The sequence below is a fragment of the Arachis hypogaea genome, chromosome 11, assembly GCF_003086295.3.
Source record: "Arachis hypogaea cultivar Tifrunner chromosome 11, arahy.Tifrunner.gnm2.J5K5, whole genome shotgun sequence".
NCBI lineage: Eukaryota > Viridiplantae > Streptophyta > Magnoliopsida > Fabales > Fabaceae > Arachis > Arachis hypogaea.
This window is the reverse complement of record NC_092046.1, coordinates 892189-913026: the sequence shown is the minus strand read 5'-3', so window position 1 is coordinate 913026 and position 20838 is coordinate 892189. Positions and strand designations below refer to the sequence as shown.

General features: G+C 33.3%; 4 protein-coding genes across 5 annotated transcripts; 2 read left to right on the top strand and 2 right to left on the bottom strand.

The window, feature by feature from the left end:
• Nucleotides 1-191: 191 nt before the first annotated feature.
• LOC112723913 (uncharacterized) lies at nt 192-3064 on the top strand. Its single transcript, XM_025775271.1, has 5 exons — nt 192-516; nt 1159-1346; nt 1431-1608; nt 1711-2151; nt 2253-3064. The coding sequence occupies exons 1-5, from the start codon at nt 192-194 to the stop codon at nt 3062-3064; spliced, it is 1944 nt and encodes a 647-aa protein (XP_025631056.1).
• A 7376-nt stretch (nt 3065-10440) lies between these two features.
• On the top strand, nt 10441-11143 carry LOC112719711 (defensin Ec-AMP-D2). Its single transcript, XM_025770374.2, has 2 exons — nt 10441-10609; nt 10831-11143. Exons 1-2 carry the CDS (start codon nt 10546-10548, stop codon nt 11004-11006), a joined length of 240 nt encoding a protein of 79 aa, XP_025626159.1. The 5' UTR covers nt 10441-10545; the 3' UTR covers nt 11007-11143.
• A 1567-nt stretch (nt 11144-12710) lies between these two features.
• Nucleotides 12711-15422, bottom strand: LOC112719710 (uncharacterized). Its single transcript, XM_025770373.3, has one exon. The coding sequence runs from the start codon at nt 13821-13823 to the stop codon at nt 12843-12845; it is 981 nt and encodes a 326-aa protein (XP_025626158.1). The 5' UTR covers nt 13824-15422; the 3' UTR covers nt 12711-12842.
• A 1359-nt stretch (nt 15423-16781) lies between these two features.
• LOC112719709 (ycf3-interacting protein 1, chloroplastic) lies at nt 16782-20606 on the bottom strand. Of its 2 annotated transcripts, none has more exons than XM_025770372.3 (6): nt 20067-20606; nt 19941-19985; nt 19336-19449; nt 18431-18511; nt 17714-17878; nt 16782-17069 (listed from the first exon to the last, which is right to left on the bottom strand). In XM_025770372.3, exons 1-6 carry the CDS (start codon nt 20370-20372, stop codon nt 17058-17060), a joined length of 723 nt encoding a protein of 240 aa, XP_025626157.1. In that variant the 5' UTR covers nt 20373-20606; the 3' UTR covers nt 16782-17057. The 2 variants fall into 2 exon arrangements, with proteins under 2 accessions (XP_025626157.1, XP_025626155.1); XM_025770370.3 differs by having other exon boundaries at nt 16782-17037.
• Between the last annotated feature and the right edge of the window lie 232 nt (nt 20607-20838).

The following is a 20838-nucleotide window of genomic DNA, read 5'->3' as shown; positions in this document are numbered from 1 at the left end:
TTGTCTGTGAAAATCCATTAGATATTGTTATTCCGTTCATAATTTCATTCGAGGAACTAAAAGGTGTGATTTGTGAGAAGATAGATCTTGCGGTGGCAAGAAAAATATCATGCATTTTATACAGGTATCCTATACCGGTATTTGGCGGATTCGTTCAATTTCAAACAAGATATATAACTGATGAAGCGAGCATGCAAGAGATGTTTTCAGTGTATATGGAAAATCGCGCTCAGATGCCGTTCATTGAGTTGTATATTAACTTTGAGCAATCTGAGGCCGACCGAAATATCGAACGAGAAGATTACAATAGTGATAGTGAAGAAGAGTTTGAAAGCAATTACGAAGTTGTTGGTCAAGAGGGAGATGAAGTTCAAGGTGACGGCACTTGGGAGGCAAGTGTGACGGACGTGGCAAATGCGTTGGCGAACGACCATCCGTTTGAGGAACCATCTTTCATGCGAGCGTTGGATTTGGAAGCCATGCATGCTCCGGAGTTTCCTGATTATATGAATGCAGGTATGTGATGTAAAATTGAGATAATTACTTGATGTAAAATTTATTTATGTTAGTATAACTGTAGTGAGTAACGATTCTTTAAGTTAATATTAAACCGTAGATTAACATGGTAGATATCGATTTGACATATGAGGAACTAGTTGGCTAAAAAATTTTAGTATGGAAGATGAATGTGTGCAATGCAATTATGTTGGTGGTACATGTATTTTTATTTTGATATGGGAATCAGTAATCGGACTGTCCGAGAACTTTGTAAGTTGGTTTTTAAAATTTTTTTAATATCAAATCGGAGGTCCGATTTGTTTGTTGTAATTTTTTTTATAAAAAAAGAAAAAATCGGAGGGTCCGATTTTTATTCCTAATAAATCGGATGGTCCGATTTTTATTCACAAACAAATCGGAGGGTCCGATTTTCACATTTTAAATAAAAAAGTTCCACCTTTGAGAATAACACCCTTATCCATCCATAATCCTAAAAAACTCCATTTCTACCCCAATATCAAAAAAAATTTCCGGAATTATTTATGTTAGAGGAAATTTTTGGTATGATTGAGTTACAAGTTATAGATAGATTTGACTTTTAATTTCAGTCGTGAAATATATGTTTTTAAATTTTTTAACGTACAACTGTTTTTGTGGCAGAAATTCCTATCGTCGCAGATGGTGAATTTGCTGTTGGAATGGAATTCAGTTCCAGGGAAGCTGTTATTATGGCGATGAAAGATTATACTATTCGAAGAGGTGTAGACTACAGAGTGTATGAGTCGGAGCCGCTAACCTTTTACGCCAAGTGCACGCAGTATGGATCAGGTTGTGATTGGCTTATCAGGGTTAGCATGATCAGCAGAAAGTACTGTTGGGTTATAAGGAGGTATAATGGTAGTCACACTTGTACTAGAGCAACCATATCACAGGATCATTCGAAGCTGGATTCGAACACTATTGCAGAAGCGATAAAGCCGTTGGTCGAGGCTGACCCGTCAATAAAGGTGAAATCAGTTATTGCTGAAGTGCAGTCAAAGTTCAATTACACCATCAGCTATCGGAAAGCATGGTTGGCTAAGCAAAAGGCAGTGGAAAAGATTTTTGGAGGTTGGGAAGCATCGTACGAAGCTTTGCCCATATGGTTTGAGGCAATGTGTCATAAGGAGCCATCAGCATTCGTCCACTTTGAGACTATGCCTGCATATCAAGGTGATGACTTGGTTACTGATATTCGGGTGTTGTCTCGAGTTTTCTGGAGTTACTATCCATGTATTAGAGCATTCAGACATTGTAAACCCGTTGTCCAGGTAGATGGGACCCACTTGTATGGAAAGTATAAGGGTTGTCTGTTGGTTGCGGTTTCACAGGATGGTAACAACAATATTGTCCCAATTGCATTCGCTATTGTGGAGGGAGAGACTTCTGATGCATGGCACTTCTTTCTTAGCAACCTGCGACAACATGTGGTTACTCGAGATGGTGTGGGACTGATCTCTGACCGACACGAATCCATTAATGCAGCTGTGGCCCGCAGTAACGGAGCTTGGTCGCCTCCTAGAGCCTTCCACATGTTTTGCATCAGGCATATAGAGTCGAATTTTTTAAGGAAGTTTAAGGCACCTTACCTGCAGAAACTTGTGGTCAATATAGGTAACACCTAGTAATTCGAAGTGCATAGTTAATAGAGTTATCTTATCTTCATGCAGTGATTCTCACATATTTTTTTTCATCTATTTTTTCTTATTGCACAGGATATTCGAGGACATTCCGCGAGTACGAGTTGCGTTTCCAGCGTTTACGGGAGCGGGGTGAGGCTTATACTAACTGGTTAAGCCGTATCCCCCGCGAACAGTATGCGTTGGCGTTCGACGGTGGTTACAGATGGGGACACATGACCACGAATCTAGTGGAATGCATCAACTCAGTCTTGAAGGGGGCACGAAATCTCCCTATCACTGCACTTGTCAAGGCGACGTTCTACAGGCTTAATGAGTTGTTCACACGAAAACGAGCCGAGGCGGAGGCTCGGATTAATGCTGGACATGTTTTCTCTGAGATTGTGACCTCCAAATTGCATGCAAATCAACTTGCATCAGGAAACATCCAGGTGAGGTGTTTCGACAGACAGAATGAGGTCTTTGAGGTGCGTGAGATGCCAAGTGGAGTGGAGTACGCCGTCGACCTCCGTCGACACCGATGTGACTGTGGTGAGTTCCAGGTGGATCGTATTCCTTGTCGACATGTGTTTGCATGTTGTGCGAATCAACGGCTAGATTGGCAAGTGTATGTACATGACGTTTATAAGATGGACCAAATTCGACGCGTTTACCGAGCCAGGTTTAGGCCACTTGGGAATCCTACTACATGGCCTGCATATAATGGGCCTCGATTCGTGCCCAATCCGTTCTTGCGACGGGTTGCCAAAGGTCGTCCAAGGATGACTCGTTTCTTGAACGAGATGGACACAAGAATGCTACGTGGTCCTAGGAGGTGTAGGCAATGTGGGGCTGAGGGCCACAGCCGTAGTAGATGCCGTCAAGCCAGAGGCAACAATGCTCAGTAGAGTTATGTATTTCACATTAAATGTGGTCCTGCTTAATGTATGACATTTGTGCTTGATATATGACATTTTATCCTGCTTAATGTAGGCAACAATGCTTGATGGTTGTTATTGCTTTTAAGTTGCTTTAATATTGTAATTGGACCAAATTTCTCACATTTTAAAGTACGCTATGTACAAAATTTGGATAAAAAACTTAATCACATTCATGTGCATATCCAATCAAAATTCAACGTCGCAACAACAACAATAACTGAAGGAAAAATTATTGATATATGACGACAGCAACCGATATCAGTCCATGATTTTTCCGCCTAATTCAAACATAGTAATGATAGAAATAAAACCTAAATGATAGTCATGAAAAGGTAGTTAACAACGACATAGAAAAGTTTACTCATAGACATAACATCTTAAATACAACATCCACTACTTTCTCATGGACCACTTTACATCTTTCACAAACTTCTTGCATTTTTTGGCGGCCTTCTTGAACACAGATGGGGTGAATCGATTAGCACTACGACGAGGCGGATCAACCCTCAGATTGTAGGCTTTGCCTGTCTCAGCTGGAGTCCGTGCCTCACCTGTACATACATTAATTTTACAACTCATCCAATGGTGAATGTAAAAATATTAATTAACAGCACCATCTAACATTGAATCTAATAATACTATTGAATAGCACCATCGAAACATGAATTTAAGAATAGAAATGAGTAGCACAATCAAACATGAATCCCATTATAATACTAATAAACAGCACCATCCAAAAATGAATCTAGTAATAGAAATGAGTAGCACCATCAAACATGAATACCATTATAATACTAATGAACAGCACCATCCAAACATGAATCTATCACAATAGTTACGAATCTAACCTCAATCAAAATCAAATGCTAATATGAACCTACCATAAGCAGTGAAAGAACAAAAGAGTTAACTCTTACCTAAACCTGCATCATGACCATAACCAGAGTCGTCGTCTTCGGATTCTTCATCATCCTCAGACTCATCGTCCTCCGGCTCGTCTACTAGATAGTCATCAGCCCCTTGCTCAGCTGCCATAGGATTCTCCTCAATTTGACCCATTGAAACACGTCTAGGGTCTTGGCTTATAAGAATTCCTCGACCACCTTCACTCCTACTAGAGTCTCCAGATACTACCCCTCCAGAAGTTATTGAGGGGGTACGGCACGGAAACCTCGCATCCAAGGAATACCTACCCGCCATAATATCAGGCTGATGGCTAGTATGTGACCGGCTAGAATCTGCAGCCATGAACCCAAGTAATTGGCTAAATGAAGCCCCCTCTCCTGTGTCAAACTGTGAAGAACCCCAGTATTGCTGATGTAAAGACATAGACGGGGTAAACAATGTCTGAGGTACATATGGATTCGAGGACTGTGGTTGTTCTTCTGGAGGTTGAGGTTGGGGTGGTGGTGACTGTGGCTCATCATTCTCCTGCTCGTCGGGGTCATTCGCCTGCTCTTGGGGGTCATCCTCCCTAACTGGATTACCATCATCATTCTCATGCACCATAAGATCCGACAAGTTCAGGTGATTGCCATATTTTTTACGGTACCAATCCATGTAAATATCTAAAGGATGATGTGGAGCCACTGGATTCTCAGTAAGAATGTGATTATACCTATTTGTCCACTGCATCACCCAAAATGAATGAGTCGGGGCTATGGTCCAGTCAAGATTCTTAGGACCAGTAAGGACCTCCCCGTGTGCCGGTTCCAAACTCCGTTCCTGGTGAGGGACTACCTGAATGAAACCGAACTGTCGCCTAATCCGATCAGATGCATGCCACTCAATGCATTCAAATGATACTAATGGCACTGTAGCGCTCCACACAACTGAGTCCATGTGGATTTCTGGAGGAATTGTGTCAGGATCAATGCGATCAACGGCATAGGCCTGCCACACAAACTGCACACAACAAAAGAAACAACTAATTACTAAACATCCAACAGTTATACTATAATTTCGTACATATACTCCTTTATTCAAAACAAACCTGGCCTTCCTGAAGATCATCAAATGCCTTCCTAAAGTGAGCAAGACTAAGATATCTATAGCGTCCACCTTCACGGTCCCAGTTACGCCACCTAATATAATTTATCTCATTAACACAGTACAATGCTAACTATGAATATACGATGTAAGTCAATAATGTTACCTGTTTGCAAGTGGAAAACTATGGGGCTCCCTAGGAACCGGGGCAAGATGTGGTAGACGGAGCCAAGCCCAAGCTAGCAAAAGTGTTAGCGGACCATCGATTTCTTTGCAGTCAAAACGAGAAGCCCTGCATAACGACCTGTACAAGTGTGCTAGGCATGCCGAACCCCAGCTATACTGTCTGATACTGCCAAAATCACGAAGCAACGGCAGAAACTTCCAGTGCACACCTACCCCAGACTTGTCTCCAAACAATATCGTACCAAATAACAACATAATGTGGACCTTCACGTACCTCTGAATACTGTCTTCATCAATGCACTGAATACGCTCCTTTAAATCCCGAAGCCATCCCAACTTTATAAAGCTTCCTCTACAGTTTGACTTACCCGGCACAGCTCCAAAATGGTGCAAACACTCAGCCTCTAAGGCTTCATGGCTACTCAAAGTCACTCCAGTCACTGGCATACCGTTGGTCGGAAGACCCAGAATCAAAGCCACATCTTCTAGTGTCACAGCGCACTCATCAACTGGAAGGTGGAAGGTGTGTGTGTCCGGATGCCACCTCTCAACAAGAGCATTTACTAGGCCTTTTCTGGCATTGAACTATTCCAATTTGAGAAACATGAAAAAAACCAGTAAACCGTAAATGCTCCTCCACAGCATGATTGTATCTATCCGGAGGCAACAGGTGATTACATGTCAAATTTCGTAAACCCTACAAAAAAAATAACAAATTATTAGTGAATTAATAGTAAACCTAACTCAATATAAAAGGCCCTAATTCTCTAATAATAGTAACTAATTTACTAGACTAACACAAATTTACTCACTAACATGCATGGACATATATAGAAACAACTAACTTAGTAATTATTTAAGTATCATTATTAAAAACATTTCGATCGAACTAATTCCCTAATAGTAGTAGCTAATTAAATTTCTATACTCATGCTAATTCAACACTATACATGAAAATTATTAATAATTATTAATAATTCTAACTATTTAATCTAACTCCAACATACTGTTACGTAAATATTTTTCTAGATTTCTTGTTACATAATGATTTATTTACATATTCATCGTTGAACGAATAATAATAATTCTTAGATCACCAACAGTTATAATTACTAACTAACTATTAATGACAACTAATAATTAAATAAATATAATTATTATTCAATTAATAATAGTTCACCTATTATTAAATCCTCAACTACAACAATATATTTACATTATATCAATTTAAATATCCAACAATAAATAACAATATGAAATTATCGTAACAAAATATATCAATAACATATATCATATATTACACAAAATCTAATTCTTAACCATAATTCTCAAAATTATTAGAAGAAATAATTAGACTAGCCGTAAACACATAATCTATAAAATTATTCCACCAACAACATCTAAACATATATTTTCTACTAACCAATTATATTAATGTAATTCAAACATTCTTATTCTTATTCATTACAACTAATTAAATCTAAATATATAAATTTTTAACTAATTCTTAAATATACATTTCTAAACCTCTAAAAATAGTAATAATAAATCTGTAATAATAACATAAATTTTGAAATAAAAAAAATAAAAATTTAACTTACATAATCAGAATGGCAGAGATAATTGACAATATGTAGTTCAGGACGATCAACATCTTTAACTTTTTTTTTTTTTGGCATTGTAATTTTTTTTTTTACAGTGCAAGAAGCAAAAATTTTTGCTACTAAAGATGAAGAAGCAGAGAACGAAATGGTGAAAACTTGAGATGGAGGAAGGGAAAATGACTTCTGAAGGAGAGTGGGGCTTCAGGGGGGAGATAGTCACGCATGGAGGGGCCACCGCTGCTGGGGAACTGCATGCTCGACACCTGGCCAGCAACCCACAAATCGGACGGTCCGATTTGCTCCCCCTTAATCGGACCGTCCGATTTTAGTTACCCTGACCCCATACTCCAGTATTGCACCCATGTACCCCATAATGCAGTCTCACACCATTCCTAGCTCCATAACAAAAATAAAAAGCGCTTTAATTTTTGTAAAAGATAAAATTAATTAAAAATTTAATGTAATTTTAACGGATGAAAGGCGCAAAGGGTCTATTTAAATAATAAATCTATCTTATTGAAAAATAAACATATGATGAATCATGCTAACGAGTTATAGCTCGAATAGCATTATCTCTTCATACTCAATTAAGAAGTTGCAGGTTTGAATCTCCTATGTTTGCTAAAAAAAAAATCTGATGAATCATGTCAAATGATCTATTGTCCTTTTCAATATCCATGAAGTGAAATAAAGATGTTCCCTTTCCTTTTCATATGATGCCGAAAAACATTTACCAAAAGAAAATTTGAACTCTTCTTCGTATGAATATGGATGCTGATTATAAACAAATAAGAGAATAATCCCCGAGTGTAAATATCCAAATAATAAAAATAAAATAACGTGAAAAACGAAATTTTATTTTAGAATAATTTGATTATTAGATTATTGAAGATTTTAATTTTAGACTAATTAATTTTTAAAAAATATTAATTAAATTCTCCAAAATAATAAATGATATTTATTTTTATCATTAATTAATGTCACATATCTATTTAAATATTTATAGAAATTTTTTACAAAAATAACAATTTTTTTTAGCAAAACTTTACTTGATTTGTTAGAATTTATGATAAATAAAAAATTGAGAAGTATATAAAAATTTAAAAGATAACGATTATTTTATTGTCTAAAATAATATTATTCTCATACTTATGTAATAACAATGAGGTATATTACAGTCAATAATAAAATATATAAATATTCATTTTATTTCATATTATTTATTAAAGTAAGGACATAATATGTTTACCAAAAATCTAATTGATAATTTTTCTTAGAGCAAAGTGATAATTAAATTTTTCAAAATTTTTGATCTAAGATTAATTAAATTTTAAAATAAGTATGAATTAGATCTTTTACTGTATTAAATAGTAGATATCTATATCCTTTTATCAATAAATAGTGTAAAACAAATAAAATTATTTATGTAATTTATTATTTACAGTAGTATGTATTTTGTTACTATTATATGAACATAAAAATAATACTGTTATAGACAATAAAACATTTATTATTTTTCAAAAAAATATATATAATATATTATATTAAAATTAACGGATACTTATCTCAATAAAACAAAAGAAAACACAAATAGTAATTTGATTGATTCATTAAATTAAAAAACTCTTGATAAAAAAAATTTACACTCAAAATTTAAAAAAGGAAAGAGACAAAAAATAAGTCGGTGAAAAAAATAATCCTATTATATATATATATAATTTTATTAGTAAAAATTTTAAATATGTGGTGCAAACTGCAAACATTAAAAAAAAAAAAATCAATCCAACAATAAAAAAATTATTCAAAAAAAAAAACGGTGTTTTGGATATATTTAAAAATTTCCTATTTTGCATTTTGGTGTAAATCGAAAACGATGAATGATGTGAGGGCATGTGGTAATGGCAGAAAGGGAATCAGACGTACAAAGGTGTGGAGATAAGTGGGTCCAAAGTTGTCCCAAGAAAACGTGGACACTCTGCGTCGACAACCGTGTTTTCATTAAAAAAGTTGAATGAACACAAAACCCTCCAAATCAAAAGTTGATAAAGCCAATGCCCTCAATACATTTCAATGGGCTCTTGAGTTGTCCCTTCTTTTTCTTTTTCTTTTTCTTTTTCTTTTTCTGGATCATTCATCAGTTTTGATACGTGAATTTTAGACATATTTATTTTGAGACAGTTAAATTTATTAAAGGGTAAAGTATACTTTTTATCCTTAAAGTTTGTCAAAAGTTTTAAAAATATCTTTAAGTTTTATTTTGTTTTAATTTTGTCCCAAAAGTTTTCGATTTTCATCAAATATACTCCTGACGGCTAAATTTTCAAAAAATTTAAGACAAATCTAACAATAATGCATGAAAATTATGCTTGATTTGTTTGTATTGAGGGTTGTTCTTATGAAATTATTATTGAATTGGTCTTAAATTTTTTGAAAAATTAGTCGCAAAGGGTATATTTGATGCAAATCGAAAACTTTTGGGACAAAATTGAAACAAAATAAAACTTAAGGATATTTTTAAAACTTTTATCAAACTTTAGGGACAAAAAGTATACTTTACCTTTTATTAAATTATTTGATAATTTTTAAATATTAATTTTATATAATAATTTAATAAAAATTAATATAAAAATTTAATTACAAAATAAAATATAAAAAATTTAATTATAAATTTAATAAAACTATAAAAATTTATAAAATAATTAAATAAAAGATATCTGTTGGATATAACAAAAATAGGTTATGTTAGGTAACTAATAATTTTTTTGAATAACATAAATAATGGATCCTAAAATTGGTCTAATTCAAATAAAATACATTATACTCTAAATTATTCACCTAAATTTTAATAGGAGCCACTCAAATAAAGATTTTTAAAACGTTTTTTTTAAAGATGTTTTTTAATAATTAAAATTTAACACGTATAATCAATTAAATCGTGTTAATTTTTGTCACAATTAGACCAGACAAATTAATTTGACCAAAAAAATGGTAAACCAAATTTTGAATTAGTCTAAATTAATATTATTTTTTATAGAAAATGACTACAATACCCCTATTATAGAAAATGACTAAAATACTCCTATTATTATATATTAATTTTAAAAATCTTAAATTCTAATCTTTTTTCTGGCATCATAGAGTTAAGATTTAGAGTTTTTAAAATTTATATATATATAATAAAGGTATTTTATTTATTTTTTATAATATGAATATTGTAGTCATTTTTTATAAAAAAAATATTAATTTAGATCGGTTTAAAATTAATTTATTAGTTTTCCAACAAAACTGATTTGTCCTGTCTAATTTTAATAAAAATAACACAATTTAACCGATTATATGTGTTAAATTTTAATTATTAAAAAATATCTTTTAAAAAAAGACGTTTTTGACATCTTTATCTTAGTGGCTCTCAATTTGACTATTAAAATAACCATCCACACATACCTAATAAATTGAACATCCAATATATCTATTATTCACATTATTTAATATATATATCTCTTAGATACATGGAAAGCAACCACACACACACATACATAGATTTATTCCTCTATATAAGGCAAACCAATTCCATATACATATTGCACTCACAACTACTACACTCTCCCCTTAATTAGCTTCTATAAATCTTCCATTATTATTATTATTATTATTATTATTATAATAATAATGGCTCGCTCTCTTCCTTTGCTTTCCACCATTTTTGTCCTCCTTTTGCTTCTAGTGGCCACTGGTAATAATAATAACTTAGTCTTTAATTTCTTATTAATGCAAGTTTAATTTATAACAACAACTTTATAATAATTTAGCTATAATGAATAAACACTATGTACTATGTAAGTTAATTAACTTTTACGTAGTGTTATTTATTTTTTCTTTGAATACAATGATTTTGTAGTTTTAGACCTATAATATTGTTAATTAATTTGTGTTTATTATTTGTGACTTAAACAGAGATGGGACCAATAATGGTGGCTGAAGGTAGAACTTGTGCGTCTCAAAGCCATCGCTTCAAAGGAGTGTGTTTGAGTGACACAAATTGCGCCTCCGTTTGCAAAACGGAGGGCTTCCCTTCCGGGGATTGCCACGGCTTTCGCCGCCGATGCTTCTGCACGAAGCATTGTGCTTAATGAGACATCTTATTAGTCAATAATTTTCATGGATGAAGATGATAGATCTATCATCTTTTAATCCTCATCATGCTTGTGTTATAAACTTTTGTGTTTTAAGAATAATAATGTTGTGCACTTTGGCTTTGTTTATTTAATTTCTCTATCACTCTCTCATGTTTTTCTTGCTTTTTTGAGTTTTGAATGTATGGGTAATATTCATGGTTCTATTATTATTTTTTATTTTTATTTTTACTTTTTTTTCTAAAGATAAAGAGACTCGAATCCGCGATCCCTAGGTGAGTATGGAGATTGGAGAGACATGAGCCCAATTTGGGTAAACAACTTAATTAAGTTACTTTTGAACAAATAGTTTAAACAATAAATGCTTATATTAAAAGTAGCTTATAATAAATAAGTTATTTTGTGTTTGGTTTTTTAGTTCTAAAAGTACTTATTTTAAGAGAAAAGTGATAAAAAGATTTTTATTACGAGAGAAATCATTTTTTTTTAATTTTTCCTTAAGCACCAAAATAATTTTTTAGAAAGTTGCAATTTTGTTTTGAAAATTGTACCAGACATTAATACTACACATTTTCATAAGTTAAAAGTTAAAAAAAGTCACTTATGAACTTATCCAAACAGATCCATATATGTCATTTGAACTATAGTTCGTTGGCGGTTCTATTATTATTATTATTATTATTATTATTATTATTATTATGTTCTCCAAAAAATAAATAATGATATATGTATATATATCATGAATATTTTCAAGCTTGATTATTTGAGAGCTCATCACTAAAATGTTAAAGCACATTTTAATTGGAAGTAATTTGACTATACACTTGTATTAAATCAACTATCATCACTCAACAATTATGGAGATGGTATTCTATTTTAATCTGATTTATAATTATTTTTTTAATTATTGTACAAATTATCTAAGCGACACAGTATATATAAACAAGAAAAGGTTCATAAAAAATAAACAAGAAAAAACAAAATTTAAATTATATAGGGAACTGTAATAATTAATTAATGAGTCCACAGAGATAAAAGAATAATTTGATATAGTGATGAACACAAATTTTCCCTGTGGTGGAAAGAATTACCCAAAATAAGAAACAGTGAAAAGAAAGGAATCCCATCAGTTTTTGACCAATGTGTAGTTAATACTTAATACCCACATATTTTATTTAAAAAATAAATAAAATCGATGATAAAAAGGAAAATAGATTATATGTTACTTAAAATAATTCTTCTAGTCACAGACCTTTTATCGCTGTTTATGGGTATGTATAGCAGTAATGCTAGGGTTAGCACATTTTATGATTTATAACCATTAATTAGTTATTATTAATATTTTTAATGGTATAAGATTATATTTAATAATGTGAAATTATACACTATTTTTTAATGGTTAAATACTGATTAAATTTTAATAAAAATGCTGGCATTTAAAATTTTTTCATATGTAAAATATATTAATTTATATATATTATTTAGAGACGAATTTAGTTAATATATGTTCTAAAAAAACATATAATAATGTTACTATTAGAAGAATGTTTTAGACCTTTTGTTCTAATACATGCATAACAAAGATTTTAAAAATTTAAAATTTTGTACTTTTTCTATAAAAACTTTGAATATTTTTGGAATTCTTAAAAGAAAATAGTACAATGATTGATAATAAGTGGTTGTCTTGCATGAAGATGAATACTTGGAAATGTTTCAGAAATAAATTAAAAGGAACTATTATTTCCCAAAACAAATACATTTAAGAAAAAATAATTATTAATGAATAAATATAGTAGTCCTTAACTTCACATTATTATGCAAAAGAAAAGATCATCATACATTTTGTGCTTCTAAGAAAGCATTAAAATCCTCTCTGGCTTTTCTTAAACGAGGACTAATGTAGGATTCTTGAGAGTCAAGGCTTGTTTTAGAGGATCCATTATTGAGAACCCTATCATGGTCCTTCTCAAAGACAAAAGCTGATGAAATTGGTGCATCTACATCATTGGCATTCCATTTGATCAATTCCATTGGTAGGTCAAAGTAGGTACTAGTACTCTTAGAATCCCTTCCTTCAATCTCTTGAAATAGAGCTGAAGAAGCCCAAGAACCACATTCAAACTTCTCCAAAGAGACTCTTCTAGATACTAATGCACCTTCCATTTCTTGCCCTTTCTTTCTTTCCTTAAGTTGCTTTGATTTTCCAAAACTCAGCAAGTGCAAGCAAAGAGCATTGCATTTGAATCCCTCTTCAGGTTCCAACGAACCGTCGCCACTGGAAAGATTTCTATCAAGAGGTTTTTCTCTGGAGAAATTACCACAAGACTGGTTAGAAACGATTATACCAGTACTAATGGATTGGATCTCGTTAAGAGGAGACCTGTTAGCATGTTTGGCAATAGACGATTTGAGCAACCAAAGATCAAGTTCATCCGACGGCTCATAATCCCATCGTTCACCACACGACTTGCTTCTTCTTAAGTTGATCTCTGGTTGCAGATGATGATCCTTGAGTGTCAAGTTACTAGCTTGACGTCGTGATTCCCAAATCCCAACTTTTGTATTCTTCTTGAACATAGCCGAGGTTAACCCTGGCGATGAGTTAGCCGAATTTGGAAGACTGTGTCTCAAGAATTTTGGTTTTAGAGGTCGTAGTGGTAGAAATGCCATAGTTGTGCTAAAAATTGGAAGAGAAATATCAAAGAATCCATGATTGAAAGAAGAATCTTCAACTGTCATTGGATCTACCACAGTATGCTTTTCTTTTTGTGAGCTCTTCTTGACTAGGATTTTGGGGCTGTCCATTATTGTCATAGGGACATCACCTTCAGCTTTCTTTGCAATTTTGTGTTCATATTTCTTGGTTTATTTATATGTCCATCCACATCTTGATCGTGCTGACCATGTTCTATCTCTAATATAAATTAATTGATTCTGAAATGATGATGATGATGATAATAATGACATGTTGGCCAATTACTCCTTAATACCATATGTTTTTTTGTATAATGATTGTATGCACGACATTATGAAACAAGTTTCAACATTAACCTATAATATCACCTGCCAAATTTCAAACGTGCTAGCACTAACAATGCCATACGTGTCCTATAAAATGTCTAACAAGTTGTCATAGAAGTACCTATGCTTTATTTATGAATTTATGAAATAATTTTACATGGATATTCAATGTATATTATTATATCATTAGCAACGACAACAACAAAGTCTTGTCTCACTAGGTGGGGTTGACTACGTGGATCAAACGACGTCATTGAGTTCTATCATGTATCATGTTTACAGAGCTACCGTTTACAACATATAGATCTCGTTTGACCACCTCATGGATGGTATTCCTAAGATTTCTTCTGTCTTTCACCCCTTATCCATTTTCTATCTCATTCACCCTCCTGACTGGTGCTCTGTCAATCTTTTTTTCACATGTCCAAATCACCTAAAATGTGATTCTACTATCTTTTTCACAATAGGTGTTACTCCAACTCTCTCTCTTATATCTCTATTCCTTATTCTATCCAATCACGTATGACCACTCATCCATCTCAATATCTTCATCTCTCCCATACTTAACTTATGTTCGTGCTCACCTTTGGCAGTCCAACACTCTGTACCATAAAATATAGCCGGTCTGATAGAAGTGCGATAGAATTTACCTTTATATTTTAAAGGCACTTTTTTGTTACATATAAAACTAGACGTACTCCGTCATTTTGACCAACTTGCTTGGATCCTATCATTTATATCATATTCAATCTCTCCATTATCCTGTATGATGCATCATACAGTTAAGATACTTAAAACTTTTAACTTTTCGTAGAATATTTTCTTCAATCTTTACCTTTGTATTAAGGTTTTTCCTTTGGCGGCCAAACTTACATTCCATATATTCCATCTTTCTATGGCTTATGCGCAGACCATATATCTCTAGAGCTTCTCTCCATAAATCCAACTTCTTATTTAGGTCTTTCCTTGACTCTCTCATAAGGACAATATCATCAGCAAAAAGCATGTACCATGACACAGGCTCTTGGATATCCTCTGTGAGTGCTTCTAAGACTAATGTGAAAAGGTATGGACGTAAGGATGATCTCTGTTATAATCCTATACCAATAAAAAATTCCTCTGTCACACCACCTTGAGTCTTCACACTAGTTGTAGCCTCATCATATATATCTTTAATTGCACGAATATATGCGATTCTTACTCTCTTCCTTTCCAAAACCTTCTATAAGACTTCCCTTAACACCCTATCGTATACTTTTTTCCAAATCAATAAACACTATATATAGATCCCTTTTATTACTACGATACCTCTCCATCATCCTTCTTAACATGTATATAGCTTCAGTGGTGGATTTGCCTGGCATAAAACTAAATTAGTTTTCTGTTACTTATGTCTCTTGTCTTAGCCTCCATTCTATCACATTTTTTCATAACTTCATGGTATGACTCATGAGCTTGATCCTTCTATAGTTTTCATAACTCTGTATATCTCCCTTATTCTTGTAGATAGTTATCAAGGTGCTCTGTCTCCACTCATCTGACATCTTCTTTGACCTTAAAATCTGATTAAAAAACTTGGTTAACTAATTGATATCTTTCTCTCCAAGACCCTTCCAAACTTCAATCGGAATATTATCGGGTCCTATTGTCTATCATTTTTCATCTGTTTTAGAGCCTCTTTTACCTCAAAGTCTCGAATCTTTCAATAGTAGTTGAAGTTTTGATATTCTTTCCTCGTGCATAACCGACCAAGGCTCAGAAGAGTCTTCTGTCATTCATTAAATAACTCGTAAAAGTAGCTCTTCCATCTTTCATTGATCTTCTCATCTTGAACTAAAACCTCTCCGTCTTTATCCTTTATGCACTTAACTTGATCAAAGTCTCTCATTCTTCTTTCACGGCTCTTTGTGATTCTATATATACCTTTTTCTCCTTCCTTCGTGTCTAAAGACTGGTAGAAACCCTCATATGCTCTTGTTCTTGCTTTAGTTACAGTCACTTTTATCTTTCTTAGCCCCCTTATATTTTTTCCAATTATCTGCATTATGGTATAAAGACCACTCTTTAAAGTACTCCCTTTTTGCCTTTATCTTTTCTAGTACACTCATATTCCACCACCAGGATTTCTTGTCTCTTGGACCTATCTCTCTAGATTCACCAAAACTTTCTTTTATTGTTCTTCTAATAATTTCTGCCATCTCCCTCCACATCTCCTCCGTGCTTCCATTCCTTTCTCACTTTGTCCCTTAAAAAGCTTCTTTGTTCTTCATCTTTCATCCGCCACCACCTTGTTCTTGTGTTCTACGTATGATGTCTTTTCCTCAATTTTTGTTCAACGCGAAAATCCATGACGAGCATCTTATATTGTGTTGTTAAACTCTCTTCCGGAATAATTTTACAATTAATGCAAAATTTTCGGTCGACTCTCTTCAACAAGAAGAAGTCGATTTGAGTGCTTGTCATGCCACTCTTATAGGTTATAAGATATTCGTATTATTACATCATTAAAAATAATTAATTTTCAAATCCACTATTTAAAAGGTCATCTAAATGCATGAATTTTATAGATATACATTCACGTAAGTTTTAATTCTTATCAACTTTCCCTAAGGGAATCAACTCCTAGAATAAACTATCAGATGCAACAAACATTGTTTCTTCTTTCACAGGCAGCTTTCCTCAAAAACATTAGATTTAGTAACACTAGTTTCACCAAGATAAATAAACACTACAATGTTTAATTAGATGATGTAAAGTGAAAATTTTGCAATATATATTATATTACCTCATTATAACATGTGGTGTAACATTGTACAAGGAATTTGAATGTAAGTTCCTGTTCAGGAGTGGGGATTTTGGACCCGAGGCCGGGTTCAGGTCTCTTGGGCCAGTAATGATACCGGTACCGGAACAGTTCCTACTGGAGGGAATTGTAAAACAAAATCAAAACTACCGAGATACCGATAATTACAGGGAAAGCCGTGACCAAGTATAGTGCTCCATAGCCCTGCAGGCCAAAGAACTTCCTCAGTGGAAAACCTTCAATGAATCACCAAACAAAAGTAAAATAAAAGATGGTAGAAAAAAATATCAGATGTCACAAAGTTGACGGTCTAATACAACTCTCCTCCTTTATCAGGACTTCAGATAGATAAAAAATGTTATTGTAGACTTCAAAATATGGTGAATCCTATCCTACACGTGGCAATGTATCAATCGATGATGATACAAATATATGAAGTTATAACTTATGTTTTGAGTAGTTGATATGCTGCCATGTATAGGATTCACCATAAACATGAGTCTATATAACATTAATCCTCGAGATAAGCCATGCAAGATTTTTCCAACAAAGCACATAAATTAAATTAAAAAAGAAAAGTTAATGAATTTAAATGATAATTGTGAGAACTCCATACTATTCTTCAACAAACTTTTGTACATAGTTCTGAATATCATGAATTCTATGACTAAAATGAAATGGAGCCAAATTCATTATCATTATGAACATCAAGTTAGATTATTAGTTCAATTTAATTTTCCGAAAGACTGTATCTTGGATCATACATTACAACATCATAGTTTTTCAAATTCAAATAGGAACAGTCATGGTGGCTAACCAAACAAAATAAGCAGGAAACAAGAGCATTAAAAATTATCTCCGAGGCAGGTTAGGAACTGACCACTGCTGGCGGCACTTCTGTATCGTCGTCATCATCCACCTCCTCAATTTCAGCTGCTGAATCCCAATCAACGTTCAACTTCTTTGCAGCCACTTTTGGATCTATTCCTGTGTCAGTTGCTTTTGCATAGAGCGATTTGCTAGGCTTTTTCTTTGGTGCTTCAGTCTGTCAACATTCCATAGTTAGAAGATGAAGAAGAAAAAGAAACAGCAGGAATTGAATGAAAAGGTAACAAACAAGGACAATGTGAAGCATCAAGACAAACTTGGTGAATCATGCATCAAGATAATCTAATGGCATAGATTTTATCATAATTTTACTAATTGAATTATAATTTGATCAAAACTTTGGTCTAACAGATTAGTTTGGTTCAACATGCACAAAGTTTAATTCAGAGCATTTAAGACATGAATTGTTCATAGCTATTTGTGTAAATAATATTATTAAAAACGAAAAACAGTCAATGAAGAAAAGATTATTCTAGTAGAACTTTCTTGACGCCATAAAGATGCATGTTTAAGGCAAAAATACAAGAAGCTACTCAAGTGCGAGTGCCTTATTTAGAAGGTGATTTTACTGGTATGATGCATTTCAGAGGCCATTGAGAAAATAAATGATAACACCTCCATAAAGCACAAAACTATCGACAACCTTAGAAGAATGATCAAGATATATTGCATGTTGAAGCAGATGTCACATGCTCAAATTGAATCATACCTCCAAATTAGGCCATGCAGCCAATTCCTCAGCAAGCATTTTCAGAGCAACTCTATCCTTTGGAACTTTTCCTTCATTCACCTAGTAAATGTAAAATTAGACTAGTTTTTCCATAAGCAGCAATCAAGTTTATACTGGAATTAAAAGCTGAGGAAGCATAACAGAGGTGCACAAGATGTATAGCTTTTCAGACAATGAATTGCTGATTATGCTCTCATTCCCTTAACTTTCTGGTTTCAAAAGCATTTAATTAGAAGCTATCGGAAGAGACTAACAACATTCTTCTTCTTGATGTTTTTATAAACGAATAAATCTTATTAACTTGAAGCGAAAAAATTACTGGGAGGAAGAGGAGAATGAGGAATCCTCTACAAAATGGAATATGGAAAACAATATAACACAGCTTCTGAATCCTTCATTATATCTGTTTGTGAAACCCCTCATTAGAAAAAGGCCATGCACTTTACACCAAATAAATGGCAAACGTCTACCAAATTGAAGGGTATACTCCAATCAGGAGCACCAAATTGAAGGATATTGTACACTGCCACAACAACTTATGTTCTTTACTTCTACCAAACTATTAAATCTAGTCACTGGAAATTGGTCCAGGGATTTTGAAAAGCTCAACAACATTGACCATATATGCCAAACAGTGAGTGTTATAAGGAAACCACAGCAGCACAATGCAAGAACAAGAGAGGAGCAGATTCTGAGAAAGCAGCACAGGTTACACACATTTAAGGGAAATGAGATGATCGCAGCCACCAGCCAGAATATGATCTATAGTTCAATTTTATAATCATTATTACCAAAAACTTTGTTGATATTTGTAAAAAACATCTATTATTTAAGCTAACAACACACGTTTTGATTATCATTATTATTGTAACGAACGAACTTACTTCGTCCAAGGCAGCAACTAGATCATCTCTTGTTGGTGCATCGGGATCTTCTATGCCGAGTAATCTCCTTCTCTCGACTTCTCTAGGATCCTCAATCATTATGGTTAGCTTCACCTGGAAATCGGGGGGAAGAAATAATTACTAGATAGCAATGCGGCAAATGCAAGAATCGGTTGAGAGACACAGTGGCAACAGTGAAAACTATAAGCTCAAACAATATTTTTTAAAATCTCAGTTCAGACTCTTTAGGCCATTCTAACTAACAATAAAAACAAGCGCCTAAGCCTTGTTTCACCTGGTGGATCGGCTACATGAATCAAACGATGTCATATTAACTTATCATAAATCATATATGTTTAGTCATTCTGATGAACAAAAATAAAAAGTGTCCTTCCCTTTCCATTTTCCATATTTCCTTCTCTAATTAACAATAAAAAGTTCTAAGCTTCTAATTTAATCCGAATGGCATGATCATAACAACTTCAGTATCTTACCAACTCAAATAATAAACAGTTCTTGACATATATTCATCAACACACAACTGATTAAAAAACCAAAATTATAAAAAAAAAAAACCAAAAAAAAGAAAAGAAAAGATGAAGTACCTCGCCGAAGAGCATGTCCCGGTTTTTCCTAAGAAGCTCCAAAACCTGCAAATGCAATCAACAATTGAATTAGAAGAAAAAACTTTCCGAAAAAAATAATTGAAAAGAGAAATTAGAGAAACGTACGCTTTTGATTTGGTTAACGTATTGAAGGTCCTCAGGTGTTGGTTCATCCTCTTCTTCTTCTTCTTCTTCTTGTTGTTGTTGCTGAGTAGAGACTCGGAGATCAGTGTCTTCGTTCCCAACGAATGGAAGAAAGGAAAGTGAAGAAGTTCTGCGATAGTGGATAAGGAGGTGCCTTGTGAATGGAGGTCCATTACTATTCGGAAAGAGGGAGGAGTGTGTCTGAAGAAGATAAGAAGAAGAAGAAGAAGATGAAAGAAGAGTGTTTGGTGTTAGGGTTAGTGAGAATAATTGAGAAGCCATTGGCATAGGTAAGCTTGAAGGTAGAAACAGTTGAATTTTTCTGTTACTCTATCATCCTTTCTGTTTAGCAGTTTCGTTTAGTTAGCTCAGTTTTCAGTTTTGTGGATAATTTAATTTTGACCCTATTATTATTATTATTATTATTATTATTATTATTATTATATTTTATTTTATTTTATTTTTCCCTTGTGTTGTGTGGCAGGGGATGAGGTTGGGGGAGGAGGCTACACCAATAATCTTGCAGAAGAATCAGAATCTTACCTCTTATTCAATGTTGCAAGGAGGGAGAGTAAACACTTAAAAGTTAAAAAACCCCTCAAATTTTTAAATTGGGATATTTTAATTATTCGTATTTTAAAATATACAAAATAATTTTTAATATTTATTTTTATTAGTTATTAATAATGACTGCTGATATAAAATATTAATTCAAATATATAACTATTTTAGATGTTCATATGTCTACAACAAC

Excerpts from the sequence above, each read along its gene's own strand:
- LOC112719711 (XM_025770374.2), top strand. The coding sequence starts at position 10,546 with ATGGCTCGCTCTCTTCCTTTGCTTTCCACCATTTTTGTCCTCCTTTTG. Across the intron at positions 10,610-10,830 it reads TTTGCTTCTAGTGGCCACTG|AGATGGGACCAATAATGGTG; the intron begins GTAATAATAATA and ends TGACTTAAACAG.
- LOC112723913 (XM_025775271.1), top strand. The coding sequence starts at position 192 with ATGCAAGAGATGTTTTCAGTGTATATGGAAAATCGCGCTCAGATGCCG. Across the intron at positions 1,347-1,430 it reads GTTGTGATTGGCTTATCAGG|GATCATTCGAAGCTGGATTC; the intron begins GTTAGCATGATC and ends ACCATATCACAG. Across the intron at positions 2,152-2,252 it reads GAAACTTGTGGTCAATATAG|GATATTCGAGGACATTCCGC; the intron begins GTAACACCTAGT and ends CTTATTGCACAG.
- LOC112719710 (XM_025770373.3), bottom strand. The coding sequence starts at position 13,823 with ATGACAATAATGGACAGCCCCAAAATCCTAGTCAAGAAGAGCTCACAA.
- LOC112719709 (XM_025770370.3), bottom strand. The coding sequence starts at position 20,372 with ATGCCAATGGCTTCTCAATTATTCTCACTAACCCTAACACCAAACACT. Across the intron at positions 18,512-19,335 it reads TAGTTGCTGCCTTGGACGAA|GTGAATGAAGGAAAAGTTCC; the intron begins GTAAGTTCGTTC and ends TACATTTACTAG. Across the intron at positions 17,038-17,713 it reads CAGAAGTGCCGCCAGCAGTG|GGCTATGGAGCACTATACTT; the intron begins GTCAGTTCCTAA and ends TTTGGCCTGCAG.